Source organism: Venturia canescens, chromosome 4, assembly GCF_019457755.1.
Source record: "Venturia canescens isolate UGA chromosome 4, ASM1945775v1, whole genome shotgun sequence".
Lineage (NCBI taxonomy): Eukaryota > Metazoa > Arthropoda > Insecta > Hymenoptera > Ichneumonidae > Venturia > Venturia canescens.
Window position 1 is genome coordinate 4626244 of NC_057424.1, and position 20130 is coordinate 4646373.

The 20130-nt window shown below is 43.6% G+C and overlaps 1 protein-coding gene across 4 annotated transcripts in view; it reads left to right on the forward strand.

Annotated features, from left to right (window-relative positions):
- The window catches only part of osp (outspread), a 106130-nt gene that overhangs the window by 61372 nt on the left and 24628 nt on the right, over positions 1 to 20130 (forward strand). For all 4 annotated transcript variants that reach the window (XM_043418283.1, XM_043418284.1, XM_043418288.1 and 1 more), the window contains exon 3: positions 7218 to 7283. In XM_043418283.1, coding sequence (XP_043274218.1) covers positions 7218 to 7283 — 66 coding nt within the window. The remainder of the gene's footprint in view (positions 1 to 7217; positions 7284 to 20130) is intronic.

Consider the following 20130-nt stretch of genomic DNA (forward strand, 5'->3'; position numbering starts at 1 on the left):
AAGGGAACATTTAATTTTCCGTGGGTTCGAATACCCCCTCATTTTGAACCGCACCCCCGCGGCGGCCGAAACGCACCACAATTTCTCTTTCCGTATTTCCAAAATTTCGCACTTTTCTCTCCCTCTCTTTCTCCACAGGTTCATCGCGAGACTCGCGAAAGCTGAGCGCAGGCGACCGTCCGGGTCTCCTGTCGTCATGATGGTTGCAATGGTTGTGTATGCTGGTGGTGGCAGGGCTGCCGCGCTGGTAGGACTCTCGGTGTTGGCGTGGCGCGCGGTGTGTTACGGTAGGTTATGCCTTGCATTCCATCCTCGGTCGACGAACCGAGACGAACCACCGACCCACCACCAGTAGAACCAACCACACGACATACATACACGCCCGTACGTACGAGTACGAATATAAATATACAAATATACGGAGGTATCGTTTGATCTATAGGGAGCAAGAAAAAATGGTGAATTTATTCGAATCTACGCAGCTTGAAAAATGTCAACGTTTCATATAGGAATCTTTACGTTCGAATCTCAGATTGCTTCGTTTTTCCATTTCCACAACTTTTTTTAAATACAAATAGGCTACGTCAGTGTTTCCGGAGAGAATTTCGTCTATCGAAATTGCTCGATTTTTTTATTGGACTTATATACGTTTCTCTCACTTATATATAGTTGTGATGTTACGTTAGTCGTGCCTACCCTCGGGTTATAATGCAACGAATAGTGCAGCCACGACGTCTAAACTTTAAAGCGTTATATACGTGTGCAAACAGTTTTTCTAGTCGACCAGCAGCAGCAGCAGCAGCAACTGAGAAGAATAAACAAAACCGAGTTGATCTTGGTGTTTAATGGACCCCCAAAGGCTCCTTGTACTTTCTCACGGCGCGATTTAGCCACGTCTCGTGAATCTTTAACACGATCACACTCGCGTATACATTTATAAAAAATTTTCGTGCGATGTATTAGAACTATAAGTGCATATATATGACACTGTTGAGTAGAATATTTTGTACATTAGATTGCTAGTGTTATGTAGGCAGATAAGTATATTTTCGTAACTCCGTTTGGTCTCTCGACAACTCGTTTTTAATGTTTCCCTTCTCTCGAAACTATTGGGAGGTTTCATATACAACATATATTTGATTTTCTCCCATATTCGAGCGTTACACAATTCGTTTTTTTTGTGATTGATGACGATTGACACGATTTACTGGAACGTTATGTAATTCTGTTTACGGATAGAGGAATTCATGAAAATTACATCATTTCTTGTCAGGCTTACGACTTTTGACTGATCATTCAAATCGCACCGTCCATTTTTATGTTGTATTAAACTAATTCGTTGATTTACACTGATTTATGCGTGAAAAACTGATCGAACGATTCCGGAATAAAAAGCATCGAGTGGCGGCTGAAATTTGTCACGTTCGATGCCTGGACAGCGAGTCGAAACAACGTTGGGAATAAGAAAGAGAGAGAGAGAGGGATGAAGCGATGGACAGTATATTGTGGTAGAACGGCATGAGTTCACTTTCTAATTCCTCTCGTACACGTTGCACGTATATATCATGGAGGAGGAGTAACTGGCCCCAGGATCGTGAATTTGCAATGGACTTTTCTGCGCGATGTGTTGTGTTGGGGAGCGTGTGATATATGCGCATGCGGGAATAAAAAATTAAAGAAAAAGCAAATCTGCTACAGACATATTCGTGTGGTGTGCGGGATCGTGTCCAATCTTCCGATATCGTTGAATGATAGGAAGAAAAAAGGCTCACACGATATTGTGCAAAGGTGAGCATTCCCATTACTGACCCCTCGTATTAACGATTGGCCAATATCAGGGAGATAAATGATTCGACAACGATATTTTTATTCTTTTTCTAAATGAGTTCTTCGCACGAATTTTTCGTCTAGCGCCAACAGTGACGAAACGAATCTTGCTGTTGTGTTTTCTCGCTCTCTCTCTCTCTCTCTCTCTCTCTCTCTCTCTCTCTCTCTCTCTCTCTCTCTCTCTCCCTCTCTCTCTCTCTCTCTCTCTCTCTCTCTCTCTCTCTCTCTCTCGCATTTCTAATATTGTAATAACGTTTTACATAATCGACGATTACGCTCTTGTAGGATGTAGGAATATAAAATATAAAAGAGAAGGAGAAAAAAGGCGCGCACACACGATGACGAGAGATCGGAGAGTCTTTAAGGAGAATGCGAACAGCGAGGGTCCTTTGACCTCTTCTTCGGCAATAACTCGCCGCGGAGCGAATCTCTGCTCTCTCAATGGTATTTTCATAAAACGATTTTACGTAAGCCTTACAGAAGGGAGAGAAAGAAAGTGAAAGAGGGGGAAGCTGATCTTGTCTATAAAGCTTTAATTTGCCTCGAATTTACGACGGAAAATATTGAATACCTGTGTACTAATGTACACGTATCAAACGATGTATACTCGAAAACGTTTAGTACGGTATGTATATACGTATAGATGAAAGCAAATTGTCTCAGCACGACCGAGGAGGCCGTTCGCTTCGAGAGTGTGTCAGCAGTGGCTTATCTCTTTGTAATCCATCTCTATCCGTATCATACACGTAAAACGAATTTGAACATTCGAAATATTTTAATTATCGTTTTTTTTTTCAATGCAAATTGCTCGGAAAGAGTTATATTCCCACGAGCGAGAATCTCTCATCCGATCTCCAAGTGTCTGCTGCATATGCATTACATTTTTATGTGTCTCTACGCATTTGTCTGTGTTCGTGAGAGCGTCGGAGATCCGTTTTTTATCGTGGTGTTCGAGGCTCCTTTTTTTTTATCATTTTTCGTCCTTCGTAACTCGGCGATGCAGGTGAAGAATAATATATAGGTCTCTTGGACGTGGTCCAGTATCACAGGTGTCCCTCTCGATGTACATTGGTACGTCGATTTTTTAATGTGTCAATCGACACCTATATAAAGAATTCAATGGATACGTGTATAGGTGGTAGCGTACGCATTTATTTATACAAAATATAGAACGAACCGTGGGCGTGCGTTATCTGCTATGGCCTCGTTTAATTTATTGAACACGCGAGAAACTGAGCACACCGAATCGCGCAGGACAACCTGCTGCTGCTGCTGCTGGTGCTGCTGCACTCTCATGCGTACGTTTTTCGCGTCTTTTTTCTTCCAATTTTTTTTCATTCCCAGTTTTATTCCATCGTTTTTTTTCGGTTCAACTTGTTTCCCGGGATCTCTCTCTTTCTCTCTCACTCCCTACCGTTGGGCCTGCAAGCTTTTAATGGCGAGCCTCTTAACTTACTAGCAGATTGTTCGATTCGATAGAAGCAGAAGAGGCCAATGAACGGAAGACGGATATTCAGGGAGAAAATTTCCACCAAAATACATCAGAGTTTCCGCTTAATCAACAGCTTTTCTCCGTTCATCTACGATTACGTTTTTCTACCATTTCGAACGTTTGTTTGTCGAAAGTAAAATGAAAAAAATACAGCACCTATACAAGCGACTGTGCTTTGGCTGTTATGAGACAAGAGTAAAGAACAAAGTTGAAAATAAGAAGAGAGCACGAAAGAAACGAGTAGAAAATACGAGGTTGACGGGATGCTACAAGACCGTACGCGCCTCATGCTAATTTCTCATACTAGCTCTGCTCCTCCTTCGTACAAAACTACATTATACCAACAGATATCGTGTAAACATATACCTATATTGTGATCATCCACATATTGGTTCGTCATGAATAGATGCGCGTGTATTTATCCGAACTATTCACGTATAACTTAAACGTACTGCCATGCCGATTTCATGGCTCGTTCATCATTGACAAACATTTCATGAGATTCGTTCGCACAGGTTGTTGGCAACGATCATTTTTCTTCCCTCGTCCCCCTCGCATCGCTTCTCGCATCATTGTAAAACAGAAAAAACAATAATATAGTTGCGCTTTTTCAAATTGGTTTTCATCGATTTATTTCCGTTCTATCGAAGTGCCGCGGTCAAGCAACGTGCGGAACAAGCGTATTTAACAAAAAAAAAAACGTTTCCTCGAAGTGGGCATCGCGTTACTCAAACGGGTAAAAAGTATTGGAAAATGGGGCGTACAAGGTGAAAATAACCAGGCGTATCTGCGATAGCTCTCTTTACACACTTTGCTACTTAGCATCGACGTGAATCTCTCCCCGCCGGCTCCGTCCTATTCTATCCATCCGAAGGAGTCTGGTTAGCCGATAAGAACGAAGAAAAACCGGTGCACTACGCTCAACAGAGTCTGTCGATACACTCCTGAGGCCGGCAAGCGAAAGATAGAGCTTGCGAAAGCAACTCGACCGAGAGTCGAATGTCGCCTTATCACTGATAAGCCACATTTTCACGCAGTAGCAACTTCTTACTGTTGACTATCTCTACCGTGAGTGCCAATATGTGTATTGAATAGCGCAGTAACAATGATTACATTACATCCAGTCCCGCGTGGACTTTTATTTGCTGCTGCTGAGTAAGGTTCGTTGATACTCGCGGCGTTGCTTCCGAGGAGGAGGAAAATTCGTTGGAGAGCATAAATTTCGATGTTTTCTTTTTGATTGATCGTGAATTTCATTGATTTTTTAGTACGATTCTCGAACACCTTTCGCAGAGAGGTTTTAATACCGCTAGAGTCCCAAACGACACACTCCGATGATTCTGGACGAAGAAGAAAATTTCACCTCCGTATTGAAACACGTAACGACCTTTCGTTGCTCGCCTCAGCCGCGAATACGCACAGACTTTTTCGCAAGACAACGAGACGCACTTCGCTCATAGCGAGGAGCCATGAACTTGCGCCCGTATGTACAGCGAGTCTCACACGCACGGCATTCACGCATCGGGCATAATACTCTTGAGAGTACCCACACGGAGAATCAATAGGATTAGCATACAATGAACCGTGAAACGCAGAAGGCTCACAGCTGCGCACCTCCAAGAGTGTCCTCAAAGATCCGAGTCTCCTTTCAATGGCGTCACTTTAACGCGCGCTGTCCAAATATTAAGCGATATATAAAAAAACCTCTTCGAGACACATAAAAATTCGGTCATATTTCTCGGTTCGATTTCAAAAAGTTTCTTCTAGCTCTCTCGACTTTTTCGTCTCATTATTTATTTAGCCCTCTTTTTCTCTACTCGAGTATCGCTGAGCCGTGAAAAGAGTGGAAACAATTTTAAAAGATTGTTTTAGTAACGAAACGATTTGTGACTCCGGAAGAACTCGCCGAGTATTTTGCAATCGAAGCGAGCAAGATTCCGGTCCCGGTGAAGCAAAGAGGGTTGAAGGATCGTATAAAATGTTGATAAGAGAAAAAGGGGGAGCTTAATATGAGGAAAGAGCCCGAAGCGTGATGGAATCACGCTGCCGCCTCGGGGTTATCGGGATTTCCGATCGGGCGTGCCCGCCGCTTCCAGTGCAGGGAACCCTCGAGATCCTCTTTACATGTGTATAGAGCGAGATAAAAATGAAAGGAGAGCCAAGTCTGCCAGTAACCGTTTCAAACTATTCCGCGGTGCGTTCAAACGCTGCTGAGGATTTTCAAAATCATTAATAAATATCAATTATCTGGTGGATTCGAGAAAATATGAAGGAAATATTTATGTGAAAATAAGACAGTTAGGGCGATACGCTCGAGGAAAAATAAGCAAATGGAACGAAGTACTTAGAACTGTCATTTATCATTATTTCAACACGCATTACCAATGTATGTACGAGCTATTGGAAATAAATATTCAATAGTATAACCGTGTGGGATGAACAGATCGAGAGTCCCGCTCGGTTCTCGCCCCCACACGCCCCCATCCCCTTTCGTCGTCCACGCTATCTCGTTCCGCGCACGAGAAAAGAGATTTCTTCGCCCCGATGCGTACACCGAGGATCGATGCTATGCGCATATTGATCATCGCCGATTTATAATCGCATGACTTAATATGACCGATCACTTCGTTTATGTTTTCCGATTTGACATCCATAGCGCGTCTTCTCACCTCTTTTGTATCATCGCCTGATTACCGCGCACGAAATTCGTCTCGAAATTTCAGTTATCTTTCAACTTTAGTGTCATTAATAAATGACAATTTTTGCGCTTTTAAAACTGCGATTTAATCGATTCACATTATTTTGGGTGCTCTGCGCCTCCTTGAAAGCAGATTTTCTTTCCTTCATGTTGCGCTTTAAAAACCATTATTTTTTTATCGATAACTCTGTTTGAAAAATCATTTGAACTTTCAGCGAAAGGAGCGATTTTAATGTGCGAATATTCGCTATCCGAGATTTCGCGATGATAATTTTTGTAAGCAAAAATGAATATGTACGGGATAGATTTGCAAAATTTGGACACTAGTTACCATGTCGTTTATTCGTTCACAAATGAAAAGGTATTGAATTTTTTCATTAGTTATACCCAAGATTTCGCAAAAAAAAAATCGATCGTTGTATTTCATGAATATTCAAGAATACATACGTATTTTAGTTTTTGAACCTTACGTTTGAAAATCGTCTGAAATATTGAAAACTATCTGATGAGAAATCATTGAGATTACACGACAAATGGATGGGTATAACGTTTGGCAAAGCTGCATTCGATATACTATGTTCACATGTGACGTCGGTTCGATTTTTTGGTCATATATTGTCGTTCGTTTGCTTGCCACGTTTTTTTTGTCAGTTTTTATAAAACGACCATTTTTATCCCGGTAAACTTGTTTATCGCTCATTTTTTCATTTTCCTCCACTGCAATATTACTTTGGACAGTAAACTCACTTCATAACCTATAAAATTTGTAAACCAAACTGACAGCGTGACATCAACAACAGCAGCAGCTGTTGCACCACGCTAGTCAAAATGAACTCTTCAAACATTTTGTTATAATAAAATTGTATGGAAATGTTGATTCTGTACTGATTATATTTCGAAAATAATAATATTATTATTTTAAAGTAAGTTTCGTCTTTTGAGATTTTCGAAAAATATTGTTGGTGCAATGATCGCATATCCGTCACCCATCCACCTTAATAATTAATCCAAAAAAAATCTTTTTCCTCGTGAAATATTCGTAAATGAAAAATTTCGCCCTGATTATCATTATTCATAACCTGATAAATGAGAGAACCACGAAAAAATTTCGTTCATTCTCGAAAAAGCTACCAAAGTGAAGAGTTTATAAAAGCGAATACTCAAGCTATAACTATATTTTTTTATTTTTTTATTTTACAGAGATGGCAACGAAGATGGTTCGTCCTTTACGACGATGGAGAGCTGACATATTCGGTCGACGAGCACGTAAGTTTTCTCCCAATCAATTTCACTGACGAATTATAAATATTTGTTAATTCTGTTAGATATAAATAAGAAGTAACGATTCTGAAAAGTTCTTGGAATGAGAAACAACGATTAATTGGATTTTCTCTTCGGAGAAAATCCCGTAGGAGGCCGAAGAAGAGCGAGAGGGACTGGGCACGGAAATCTCGGTTGAACAGTCGACAAATCCATTTATAGACACTCTCGTGAGGTTTCTTCATTGATTTCGTGTCGTGTTACGCGATAAGAGAAAGATAGGCTCGGCCGACGTTGATAGTCCACTAAGTCGACGTTCAGCCCTCTGTGCACAGAATTACCAATAGTGAACCAACGAATATGCGGGTCTGGCTTGATCTAAAGAGTAAAACGACCTTAAACGACGTTTTGCAATAATTTTATGTTAACATGAACACGTAACATGTTTTAATTATCATTTTATTTTTCCAATTACATAGGTTTCAATGATTAACACAAAATTGATTCAAACGAATACAATTTTGTAGCTACATATTGTATGAATTAAAGTTATTCATTATTAATACGATATTTTAAGAAACGATGTCTGATGATATATATATATATACATGTGAGTAGATAGATGAATTAGCATAAACGATTTAACACGATTTGCCTTGCGTTGACTTCTCTCATTCGCGGCTCTTGTCCTCGGGATAGTTCTCTCCGGGGCAACCGCACGGAGTTGCGTACCTCATAAATCCTCAGCAGCGAGGATAGAAAGAGATTAAAATGCGAATGAAATAAGGATGCAAAATAACGGCGGAGAGTGGTTAGAAGACGGAGGAGTTGAAACGAGGGGGGGGAGCATTCGTATGGCGCAAGGATCGACGAGACCGTTGAGAAACGATCGCGATATTAACCCTCTGCTCGGACGAGTCTCTTTCGCTAATAGTCGAAGACTAATACCAATAACGTGCCATATCATAAAATTGCCCCGGAGCTACTTCGTAACTTCGCCGATCTCGAAATAGCAAAATATAAATAAAAAGCAAACAATAACTTGTGATATATCGGACTGTGAGCCTTGGGCAGATCTTCGGTGTCGTAAAATTCGACTGTACGAGGGGGATGTATATTGTGGTCGGAGAAGCTGTGGCGCGACAGGAAAAAAAAATCATCCGAACCTTTTTGTCCGCGTTTGTATTTCATCGTGGCCCTTCCGAGTGATCCTCGTCGGCTGAAACTCTTCAAGCCCGAAATTAATCTACATACGAGGATAACCAAATTTTGTTGATCCGCTATGCTGGTACAGACAAATCTCGGCCAGTTATCAAGGATCTGACCGGAAGTCGAATTCGCAAATGCAAAGTGCCGTTTTCTCGTTTACACGATCTTGTGTAATCAGTTGCGTTCAGACGTGATCCTAGGTCTCTTATGCTTCCCGTTCTCTCTCTATCTCTCTCTCCCTTTAGCGCGATAAATTACTCAAGTATATACTCTGGTTATGCAAGAATATCAGGAGGTGGTATCAAGGGAACTGTAGTATTGCACGAGCCACGTGTTCCCACTTGATACAGGTTTTTTTTTAATTCCTACCTCCCTCTCCGAGGAGCGATCGCACCTGGAGAGATCTCGCACGTGGCAGGTGTCTTGGACCTCTTAAGCCGGTAAACTCTCAATATTTTATGAGCTCTTCTCTCGCACCGAGAGATTATACGAGTCGCTAGCAATGCAGGCAAATATCCGTAAGTACACGAGCGAGAAAAGGATCAAGGTTGCTAAACTTATCGGTTGGCAATCCAAGTTAAATGCTGCCTCATCTAATTCCCGGATCGCATTTCCTGTTGCCTTATAGGGAACTCAGCTGTTTGAATCATTCGCTGGGCCCGTGCTCGTGAATGTACTCGCCATCAGTAGCCAGAGCTGGAGCCCTGAAGAAGGAGCGAGGTAAACTGCAGAGGGAAAGATCTTCGAGGTAAGACCTTCCCTCTTGCCATCCCGAGCTATCTTCATCGGCCCGGCTACTTTGCTCTCCCTACCGGCTCCTGGATAACTCGTAAATAGTAGACTGAGAAACCCCCATGTTGGATATTGCCTATGAGGATATTATATATTTTAAACTCTGTTAAGCGCTCCAAGCATCAACGCCGAGCCGTGCACCGGAATGTTGATCGTCAAACGTTCATTTTTGACAATGAGGCTGGATTAATCGAGTCTTTTATTTTTAGAACGAGCATTATAAATATTTGTTTGCCTCTTGAATTCTAAAGCTTCAGGAGCAAGAGACCAGTTGAGCCGCGACCAATCATAATTCTTCGTTCTCGATCGTTGGACGCTATTTCTTCAAGGCTCACCTCGTTGCTGACTCCGTTAAGCGATAAAATTGGAAGGCCGTGCACTCGAGTCTCATGGACGATTCACTGGAGCGTGCTGCACGCGCTGACTTTCCGTGTTTCGGGTTGGCTAACTGTCGCCTACTCCAGCTGGGTCAATGAGTTCTCCGCGGGGCTATTTGCTTTTGTCGTGAATGTCGTAAAGCTCGGTTACTAATCAGAGTAAAGATGAGAAGGCAAAGGACTAAAGAAAAGCCTTTAAACGGACTACCAGATCAAAAGTACAAGGACCATTGAACTCGATATGGCTAGCGAGAGAGGGTGAACTAGTTTTGAACCGAGTCTAGCTCGAAACAGGTAGTCAAAGAATGCCATCGGTAAGAGGTAGCCCGCAAGTATACCTGGCTCGCGTGATTCTGATTGCAGAGTTGAACAGGTTCAGAGCTGCTGAGCCACGGGCTCACTTCGTTTAACGGACACTGGCTGACTACTTTACTTTGCCATGTATTTTCCAATTTCTCTATACCACGCAGGCGTATCTTCGCGATGATGTCCTAGCGGTAAATGCCTCGTATCCGCTATCTGGACACAGCCAAATTGGTACCATTCAGATTGTGTGCAAGTCGGAAAAAGGTTCGGAGTGGAGTTTGTAGGCGTGGTTCGACCAACGAGGAAAGACGCTTGTATTATTCGTCGAGAATCACAGAATCGGTTACTGCATCACGAAGTAGGCCGCAATTGATGTTGACAAACGAAAAACTTTGTAAATGCCAATACCGCCTCGGCCCGTGTGTAGAACGAACAGCGTGTCAAAGCCGCGGTGTATTTCGGCCCGTTTATTCAGCGGCCTTTCGAGGTCGTTTTACGGTGGACAGGAAGTGAATAACTAACGAGGATCGCAGATTCGTATATGGCTCACTTTGTAACTGCCAAAGCGTGTGGTGCACATTTGTATAATGTGGCAGATCCCATGTGGAGCAATACTCCGTCGGAACGTACACGCGAATGCAAATGACCCTGATCTAATTAGATACAATTAGAGGAGAGCGAATATGCAGCACATGCGAGAGGATTGCCTCCATGAGCGTTGGCGGATCGAATGCAAATGTTCATGAGCCTTTGAATGAGTCTTTACATAGAAAAAAGCATCTGCGAGGAATCCTGTTCGATAAACTGTTTTCATTTATTCATCACTAAGTAATGAAAATTTGGATAAGGAATCATAATAACTCAATTCGAAAGGAAGACAAAAAGTAGGAATCTGGGGTATCGATTAGCTGGTTCCTGGAGGAGCTACAGAGAGGGGCAAATCGAAAAAACGTATCCAGATTCAGAAGGATCGATTACCTCCACACATGACACCCGGAAGAGTGGTTTCCACGAGGTTCGAATACCACATTATCCTTTTCCTTATCCTCTTCCCTTGGAGCCCTTCGTCTCTTCCTCTTCTCTCGTTCTTCTTCTCAAGCTTCTTCGATTTCTTCAGCTTCGGCTCGTTCTCTCCTTCTCTAGCTCTTTTCCTCTCTCGATGTCGCGCAATGTTGCCAGCACCGGCTCTTGCTCGCTCTATCGCATACGCTCAAACCCACGTGTACATATGTATGCAGCCACGGTTACGACCATTCATTCCTTCGCTTCCTGGTGTCCAGTGGGCAGGGGCCCTTTGCTCAGGCTGGCTGTTGCGGATACATGTCACACGGGGCCGTCCTCGTGCCTCGGAAGACGGACGTGCTCCGACGAACGGTACGAGGACTCGTGAAATGTACGCGTACATAGGGTGTCCTAAAGGCGATAGGAAAGGGCTGGATGCAAGTCGAAGAAATATTTTTTTCAGGACCAAAAAAATCATTGGATTGTTTTTGTTATTGACTTTGCGGTTGATACGAGAGGAACGATTGATAATTGTAAATTTTTTATTCGATCGTCCTTCGTCCTAATGCATATGTAGTTTCATCTTATTGGGACGTCTTTTGAGCCCAGTTCGGACGGTGGATCGGAAGAACGACGGAACAACTTCGACTAAAACGACCTAAACCTGGTTCGTGAAACAAACGAGTGCGAATTATCAACAGTTTTTACGTCTGCACTTTAGTTCTTTTTTTTATACCTTTATTTATGTTCGCGCTTGGCCCTATCTATTCTAGGATTGCAGTACGCCTGATTTCTCAGGATGCAGGATATCACGCGGAGACGTGACTCGAATCCTTGGCGATGTTTTCACTGTTTCTTTTATCGCATCTCTTCGCGCCTCTAAGCTTTTATTTTATTTTTTCCAAGCACGTATAACTTTACTCGTTTATTTTTTTCTGGCTCTTCTTCTTCTTTTCTCCTTCTTTTGTTTCTGTCTCGTATGGTTTTTTTTTCCTTTATCATTCCACAAGGTGAGGAGAACAACCGGATGATAGAGCCGGGCCCATCACGATTGTTTTCTTTTCTCTTTTCTCAACTCTTTCGTTTGTCTGCGATTTGATGTCTTTTCGTGGAACGGTCTTCGGGCTCTATCCGCATCTCCAAAAAGTATGCTTGAGTATTCGACGATGCGGGAAAGATGAATCGACCTGAAAACCCACCAATCACTATCCGAATAGACCCGCCGTATGCTTTGCCAGAGGTTTTGCAAATGTCCAAGAGAGACACAGTGTTCACTGCGTCAGTAGGATACTGAATAAGTCCATCGTCCAGCGATCTAAGAGGAAAGCGACTCCCTTTGGTGCAAATTCTAATCTTTCAAACACCAATCCCGACCAATTCGTCATTATTATTCCTGCGCTCTCTTGAAGGGTCCTTTATCACCTCGACCATTTATCCTACGGAATATTTTAGAAACTTCTCAAGGGTCTTCATCTTTTTCTTCTTTTCAATCTGATTCAGGACGAGATTTTTGTGCCATTTCATACGAGGAGCCTCTTCTTCCAATCGTACAATCAGCACGTATTTGTTCCTCATTCGGATGGGTGCGCCAGCTTTTTCATTGAATTTTTATTCTCGTACATTGAAAGCTTACGGTCTCATTAGTTGCAGTGGCAATTCTTCCATTCCAGAGCAGCATGATCATCACGGATATCATCAAGGACGAGTCGAGCAACGAAACTGCTACTGCCTTTTCTCTCCCTTTACTCTTCCTCTCTCCTACTTTTCGCTCTCCATTTCCCATCATTTTATTTCTGTCGTCGATGTGATTCGATCCACCGCTCACTGCTATTAAACATATACATGCATTTTTCCCTATCAAGACTCACCTCGAGAATCCCTCGTGCATAACGCCATTAACGTAGAACCAATTGACGTATGCTAATCGAGAAAACCTCTCAAAGAGGTGGGTGTCTTGATCAATCTTTCCTGGACGCACATTGAGGCTGTTCCTAAGAAACCTGATTCACGTGTTATCTCGTATAATGATCGAGACAATGTTACCCCGAAGAAAAATGGATTCCCCACCTGATCCAAGTTTAGTGCCATTCAAATATTTCTAATGTACCATCAATTTCAGTTTTCGTTGGCTTTCGATTGAGTGGATCTTTTTTTATTTTCGAGATTGTCATTACATTTTTTAATAGGATTAGTCACTCAAACCTGGGCATGTGAAATCATGCAGCACCACGAAACAAGCGATGAGATAAGAGGAGGAAAGAGAGAGAGAGAGAGAGAGCGACCAGTAGGAAATTCGCGATGTCCTCCATCCAGTGTATCAGGAAATGTTATTGGAGAAGGCGCTCTCTCGGACTCGATATGAAACGAGCTTAGAGCGCGAGCTGGAACCTGCTAATCCCGTATCCGTTCGTTGAATAATTAACGGGAGCACGTGGCGAGTGAAGCACGACGAGTTAACCGAGCATATAGTATACGTGCATACAAATAAATGGCATATATACAGTCAAACGTTTGATGCATTCCTATATCGTTATACACATATAATTTAAAGGCTTCCCTATACTCACGATGTTTCATAAAATCCGTTCATACACACTCTCATCGGTTAACCGTACGTGTACTGTTATCCATGACGTTGGGTTCACATGGGCCGAAACAGGCTTCATCCTCTGTTACGGTGTCCATTACATCCACACATAATACGTAAGACAGCCTCCAATGTTTATATATGCTGGTACGAGATGAATTCCAGGCTGCTTTACTTCATCCCCATTCCACAAAGATGTTGTAATTCAGAAATACTTTCCCAATGAATCCAGAATCCCAATTTGTGAAGCGATCAAACAAGAAGGGAAATTAATCGAGATCTCCTTCCTTACTTTACAACCTTCTTTATTCTATACCTTTATCTTCCGGCTTCGCGTTACGCACTCTCTTCTAATTCTTCAAACACCTGCCTCACATAACTTCTGACCCACTGTATTAGCGTGATCCAGAATACTCCACCGTTCGAGTTTGATACTCCCGCAGAGCAAAACTGAAAAGATGCATATCCTCGGTCTTTGTCAAAGGAGTCACGAAAATGATTCAATCCCAATCAACTGTTTCCTAACCTGAAGGTATTTGTAAGAAAAATACTACGGTAACAATCGTATTTTTACGCTTCCAAAAGTGCAGCCTCCGGACCGTTAATGATTCTCAGGATCTGGATGATCATCCAACTCATCCGTGAAAAGGGTAGTAAAATCGTCCATTGATTCAGAGGTTATTTTAGATTCCATGAATTCGCCTCTTGATGAAGTCCTAGAATATTTCTGTTCTGAGCACTTTGCCTGTGCCAGCCACAAAATGCCACAAATTGGGGGCTATTCTCGTAAACTCCTCCACTCGGATGAATATTCCCAACAAAACACAAGAATGGGATTGAAACGCGGTGGGGATTCTCTGCTCAGTATCTTCCGCACCTGGAGCATATACACAAACCTGATGGAATCCTCTTGCTCTCCCTCTCGCGTGTCCGTCGATGTATTCAAATGAACAACGCGCCAGCCTCCCCCCCCCCCCCCCTTCCCCCCTCCTCACCCCTCCCCGTTCCCCCAAAGCTTAGCCCTTCTTATTTCGCGAAGGAAGACCAATTTAAAACTCGTTTCGTCGGGTACCGAACCGACGGCTCTTGGTTAACTCTCGACAGTCGTCTCGTAGGGCGTGCCTTCAGTAACTTTTCGTGGCTTGAACCATCTGCTCATTCTCCAAGAAGACTTCTTCTTCTCTTCTTCTTCCACTTTGTCTCCTTTTCTTCAACGCGAGAACACGAAGTGGACAGAAGAAGTTGAATTTAATGGAGGTACAAAGGTTTTCTTAATCGCTCCGGATGTTTCGATGTGAAGAGCCCACTTCGGAGCTAATTCGAGAATTCGTCGATTCCGCTTGCAACTCATCCTTAGGGAATATTGGCTGAAAAGGAATCTAACGAACAAAGAGATCCTGCCGGTAATTATTGGACGCGGGCTATCGGTAGGGATTGGAACGGCGAGAGCTAAGTGGCTCCTCGAGGTCCTAGAACGAGCGGATGACTTCTGATCTCGACTGTACGGATGATTCGGGAGTGTAGGCTTGATGATGGGAGCAGGAATAAGAAACGTCTCCCCCTGCCCCCCCTCGGCAAAGAAGCCTGCGCGGAAAGAGGGCATCGCGGTGTTGTGCACTCCCAATCCTCTTTCCCCTTGGGGTAGCCAACACTTGGCAATCTTTTCAGACAGCCTCCTGAAGCCCCCGCATCCGGCGTACAAAGAAGAGGAAGGAGAATAAGTTTTTTGCCTCGGTTGGTAAAAAAATAAAGAGCCGTATCGAGGAGAACCTCGCTCTGGAAGATGCCTCCTTCTTCGCTTCTCCCCCCTTCCAGCCCTTGTCTTCTCCAACAAAAGCAAAGAATCAGTCAAAATCGATGATCGAGGAACTTTCAGAAAAATTTAGCTTGCTCAAACTATGGGATACTCCAACGGTTATGCGGGCAGCTATGGCCTCCTCGAGTAGCCCTCTAGAATCATTCAACGTTGCTGTTATTATTCCTCTGTGTAGATAATTACGGGGTTCCGGAGAACGGAGAGCTCTCTGCTTGGCAGGTTCATACCGAAGGCTGGAAATTTCTTGTCTTCCTAACTGAACGCGACGGAATGGAAGATTGTTCCACGCGTTTCTAATCGATGCTGCAATTCTTGTAGCTGCCTTACGATTCCTTCGCAATAATCGATGACATCAAGAGAACATTTGTACGATGCATTTTCCAAGGGAGCCTTCAGGAGTGGAATAACAAGATTCTACCGCGATTCTAGACCCCCGTTCGGAACATTGGTGTGCCTTTTCCTTGATCGACTGCGCGCATCGAGAGGCAGAAAATTCCAGAGACCCGGTATTCTCCTGCCACCGAATGAGCAGCAAGGATTAACAAAAGTGGGGGGCGGCGGGAGGTGGTATCTTTTCGCAAATTCTTATGAATTTCCTTCGGCGCACTCCGATTAAACTCGACGCTGACATCGAACATGTGAAACGCGAACGAAAGTCCGCGATGCTGGGCTTTTTGCTGCTCTTTGTTCTTATCGAAAGGAGGGGTGAGCGCGGAAAGCCAGTCTTTTCTCTTATTACCAGAACGAAACTCTCGGTAAGTTTATTTACGGTCGCTCGGAGACAATGCACTTGCATTCGTCCGTACGGCTCCTGCGACTCCAGAACTCGTGAAGTTAAGGAGAGCTTAATGTTTATAGAGACTCCTCTTTCTCCATTTTATACTGCTCCTCACGAGAGTAAAGTGCGTGTTATGTCTCTCCGTGTACGGGGTGTATCTAAAATCGATCGAACTCGATAGCGGTTTCGTATCCCAGATCAAACGCGTCGAAAAGGAAAACGTTTCTTAGACCTTTTCTCTCCGGCCTCGGGGCGCGCGGAGGGATCCATAAAACCTGTAATATTTCGGCGCAACTTCCCGGACACTCTATGTATATCGCGTGCGGAGAAAGAATCAAAGAATGTATCAACATGCACGAACGCTCGGACACACTCGCACACGCATCCACACACTACTTTAACAAATGTGAAAAATGAAGAAAGAATGTGATATATAGAAACGAAGAGCAAACTTGCAGAAGGTTCTTCGCTCTTTTAACGGTGCTAGCACTGCGCTCGCTCGCTCGCTCGCTCGCGCGCGCGCGGGCCCACAGATAGGCAGGATAACCTCCTATACTCTCTCATACAGCATACTTCAATCGGACACGCATTCCCTCTCATGCAGTTCGCGCAACTCTCATCGACTACTTTCACTGAAATGCGTGAGTCCACGTATTCGAATGTATACTATGAATACGTATATATACGCGTTCGTTTGCTGAACGTGCTACGAGAGACGATGAAGAAAAAGCGAAATTTCCCGTCGCCCAAAGACTTTCGCCCCCTTTCGAGCGCCCCGAGAACGCAGCGATATTCTCATTATTTCAAGTATCCCGCGAGCACTTTGCATAATCATACATGTGTCTCGTACTTCGTTTCTTGGTCATGCGCGCGCGTGAGCCCAGCCAACTTTTCATCCGTATATATTCCAATTCAAAATAATTTGTGTCGATTCAAATACGGCGAGAGTGCAACGCGCCGAAAGAGAGCAACGGCAAAAACGGGAGGGAGAGAGAACGATAAATAAATGTGCAGCAGGCGAAATAAATCTTAGGCCAAGTAATGAGAGAAAACTGATGATCGATCTTTCGTCCGAAATACAAAACGAGTCCGTGCTGGTACACTCCTTCGTGCACGCAGTACAGTACCGCGGTGCGTGAAACTTCGTACACGTGCGTTCGTGTGTGCATGCGCCTCCTCGTGTTTTCTTCGTGTGCGAGTATAGTCCTTACACGGCCTTCTCGGGCCGTGGCAAACGGAACGGAACCGCAAAGCCGACCACGCAAATACTCCACGCTGTGTGTGCGAGATCGCGCGGGGATCCTAGAAATCGATAGAGCGGAACGGAGTCTGTACGAGATTTCTCTCTCCGTCTCTCTTCCTCTCCCCCCCCCCCCTCCACCACCCCTTGCCAGCCCCTTTCTCAAGATCTTGGACAACCGAACCGGGAAAGCGAGAGGAGAGGGAGAGAGAGATACAGGGATAGACGTGACTTTATATTTACGCAGGACAAAAGTATTCCTACGCTGCTGCTTTACGATAACCAACCAATATATACTTTATGTTCATATTATGGGGATAATCTAATATGAAATAAATAGTGAATACTCGATGTATGAGTCGCGGTGAAAATTTAATGCAGAACAGACCCAAGCCCGATGTACATTGTCCCAGAAATAAGTGCCTCATTAAACTCGCTGCGGATGTTTCAAAAAGCATTTATATATATATATATATGCTTATACGCGTATACCATATTTTTCGGTAACATGCATGTATACGTTTATTTATCTGTTTTTTTTTTTTAAATTTTTTTTATTTATTTATTCGTTTTTACCCCCCGAGATATACGATTGTAGAACTCGTATCAGTGCTATTCGATGCAGCTACTTATAGGGTGTCCTAGTTTGACTCGACGAATCAAACGGTTCATCATTGATCCATCGGTGATCGATCCAGCGGTGGGTATGGACGAAAAATTCGAGTTTTCAACACGCTCGAACGAATAATCTCGCGCTTGCCGAACGAAACATAAGCTCCAATAATCAAAAATCGCATCCGTTGCGCTCATCCGTATTTTTAGGAATATAATAGCATAACCAGAGTCTGGTGCACGGACGCCCCGTATATAATCGTCGAATAGTTCGAGACCAGGCGAGAGTTTCGATTCGCGGCACCTGAAGGCATTAATCGCCTGCCACTACGTTTAACGACGCTTTAACGATACTTTAACGCGGTGTACATGCGTCCGCCATATAGCTTCGGATGCCCCTTAGGTACACACGCCATCCACACATACTCAAATCATCCGGTATGCAATTCCACGTGTCGACATTATCTACACCTGCATTTATATTTATTTGAATATATACGTACGTGAGTTGAGTCCAAATCGGCAGTTCTATCGTCAGGGGGAGGCTTTTTTTCTTCGCTTTTCCGTAATTTTGTTGGTTTTTCGTTTTTCTTTCGACCGTATATGCGGTCGTTTCTCGATGAATCCACTCGATCAGACGCACGAGCCAACACGCGGATTCGCGACCTTTACCGAACGAGTTCCGAAGAATCGACATCAGCGACGTCAACGCAAAATCAATCATAATGGAAACAAATTTACATCTTGTCAAAAAAACGTTGCGCTTGGAAGCCCGCTGCTCGGGGTTCGAGGCAACGTTGCTGGTACATGTATATCATGCGCTATGTACGAGACTCAAGAATGCGAAACGCACGCAAGATTCCCGGGAAACGCCACGGGGACCAACGATAGAATTTTTCATCCGTCATCCCCGCTCCTCCCCTCTGCTTTGCCCTCTGATGCCCCAACGTCGCTCCCCCTTTGCGCTCGTTCTTTCCTCATTTTCCTTCCCTGCTGCTGCTGCACAGTTACCGCACACATGCAGAATCGCACACTCGCGCTAAACGCTAATTGGAACCAAGAAAATCCTCAGGCGATATGAATCAACGTCACATCCACTTAACACACCGAATGGATCAAAGAATATTTTTCCATCGCAATAAACATCAACGTGAAAACAGAATCGCTTCGGGTTTTTAACATTTCGCTTTAATGACTATACACCTTTATGCGGTGGTCCAGTAACGTTTTACCAGAAACTTATTTCTGTCAAACTCATATTTCGCTTCGGCAACCCCAAATGAATGAAAGCAGGATAAACTGAAGGTGAAATGAGCCACGAAGCGTTTCTCAACACCTCCAAAAAGCGAAGCTCCCAGCAGCACTTGAAGAAAATATGAGCTGAGAAAGACCGAAATAAGTGGGGAACGAAAAAATGGAGAATAAGAAAAAGAGGCAAACCGTTCTCTTCTCGATCGCGCAATCCCCCGCGTGTGTTATTGATTGATGACCAAAATGGCCGGGCCAACCACTCTCGGAGCACCAGGACCAGCAGCTACTCTTCGATTTAAGCGATGCACGTGCACCATACATTTTACGCACCCCGTTACCTATATCGGGTGTCCGAAGACAAACCACGACGCTGAAGCAACGTTCGAGTCCAACGAAATCAACGAAAAAAAGATTTGTAATTCATCATTTTTTTTTTTTTATTTCACGCATCACTGATGTGGGTTGAAAAATTAAGAATTGCAAATTCGGCAGGGAACAAAATTCGAGATTCACTGGAATTTTTTGAGAGTTTTTTTAGATCATTTCGCATTGGACCCCGACGCGTTCAAACTTCAGCATCATGACAATCCACAATTAACACGGCTAACGAATCGTCAATTTCCAAAAATCAAAGTCTTTGTATGTTTTTCATTTTGTATCGATAATTCTTCCCGTCCCCGCGCATTTCGCCTGACCGAAAACGAAAGTTTGTTGGATCATTGAACCATTCCGTTGGACGCTTTCAACAATATGATTTCGTCCAGGCAACGAAATTTCAATTACTACAAAGCTAAAACATTCGGGACACCCTCACGAAGGTGTATATATACGATACGATAGGCATGCTGAGTTCGGACCTGTAATTACGCTGAGAGACTCAACA